This window comes from Nicotiana tomentosiformis, chromosome 10 (assembly GCF_000390325.3).
Source record: "Nicotiana tomentosiformis chromosome 10, ASM39032v3, whole genome shotgun sequence".
Classification (NCBI taxonomy): domain Eukaryota; kingdom Viridiplantae; phylum Streptophyta; class Magnoliopsida; order Solanales; family Solanaceae; genus Nicotiana; species Nicotiana tomentosiformis.
The window spans coordinates 16,549,644-16,551,072 of record NC_090821.1 but is presented as its reverse complement, the minus strand read 5'-3'; the positions used below and the strand labels follow the sequence as shown (position 1 = coordinate 16,551,072).

Here is a 1,429-nt window from a genome sequence, read left to right as displayed (position 1 = left end):
TAGCCACATCTCGAACATTTCTATCAGCATAACTCTACTGCCTGGACTGTACTGTACAAAGCTGCTCCTGAATCAATTTCACCTTCTCCAAAGAATCACTAACAAAATCTATGCTCAACAACCAAGCCTCACAAAGATCAAACCAACCAACCGGAGAATGACGTCATCTCCCAAATAAGGCCTCATACGGAGTCGTCTGGATACTAAACAGATAGTTGTTGTTGTATGCAAACTCTGCTAATGGTAGAAACTGATCCCATTGGCCTCCAAAATCAATAACACAGGCCCTTAACATATCCTCCAAAATATGAATGGTCACTCGAACTGCCCATCTGTTTGAGGGTGAAATGCAATGCTCAGATCAACCTCCGTGCCCAGCTCACGCTGAACAGCTCTCCAAAAGTGCGATGTAAACTGAGTGCCTCAATTCGAGATGATAGAAACAGGCACACCATGCAAGCGAACAATCTCTCTGATCTAGGTCTGAGCCAACTTCTATGAAGAGTAAGAATTCATGACCGGAATGAAATGTGCATAATTGGCCAGTATGTCCACTATGACCCAAACAGCATCACATCTCCTCAAGTCCATGGTCGTCCTACCACAAAATCTATGCCAATGCGCTCCCATTTCCACTTTGATATCTCTAACCTTTGAAGCAAACCACCCGATCTCTGATGCTCATACCTGACCTGCTGACAATTCAAACATCGTGACACATGTCCAATAATGTCCCTTTTCATCCTCCGCCACCAATAATGTTGCTTCAAATCATAGTACATCTTCGTAGCACCTGAATGAATACAATACCACGAACTATGAGCGTCCTCAAGAGTCAACTCTTTCAAACCATCCACATTAGGAACACAAATCTGATCGTGAAGTCGCAATACACCATCATCAACAATAGTCACCTCCTTAGCACCACCTAGAAACACTGTGTCCTTAAGGACAATCAAATAAGGTTCATCATACTGGCGAGCCTTGATGCACTCAAACAAGGGCGACTGTGCAACAACACAAGTAAGAACCCAGCTAGCCTCGGAAATAAGGTATCTCACAAACCTATTAACCAAAGTCTGAACATCCATAGCCAAAGGTCTCTCCATAGCTAGAATAAATATAACTTCTCATACTCTTCGCCTTCCTACTCAAAGCATCTGCTATCACATTAGCCTTTCCCGGATGATACAGGATAGTGATATCATAAACCTTCAATAACTCCAACTACCTGCGCGGCCTCAAATCAAATCCTTTTGCTTAAATAGATGCCTAAGACTCTGATGATCAGTGTAAACCTCACAAGATACGCCATACAAGTAGTGCCTCAAAATTTAGAGCACGTGAACAATAGCTGCCAACTCCAAATCATGTACCGGATAGTTTTTCACATGGGTTTTCAACTGGCGTGCTGCATAGGAAATCACCC

The 1,429-nt window shown here is 43.1% G+C and overlaps 1 protein-coding gene across 1 annotated transcript; it reads right to left on the bottom strand.

Moving 5' to 3' along the window:
• Positions 1–581: 581 nt before the first annotated feature.
• LOC138899809 (uncharacterized) lies at positions 582–1,109 on the bottom strand. The gene has a single exon (XM_070186503.1). It carries the CDS (start codon positions 1,107–1,109, stop codon positions 582–584), a length of 528 nt encoding a protein of 175 aa, XP_070042604.1.
• Between the last annotated feature and the right edge of the window lie 320 nt (positions 1,110–1,429).

Bases quoted from the DNA above. Each gene is read 5' to 3' on its own strand.
- LOC138899809 (XM_070186503.1), bottom strand. From the start codon at position 1,109: ATGGAGAGACCTTTGGCTATGGATGTTCAGACTTTGGTTAATAGGTTT.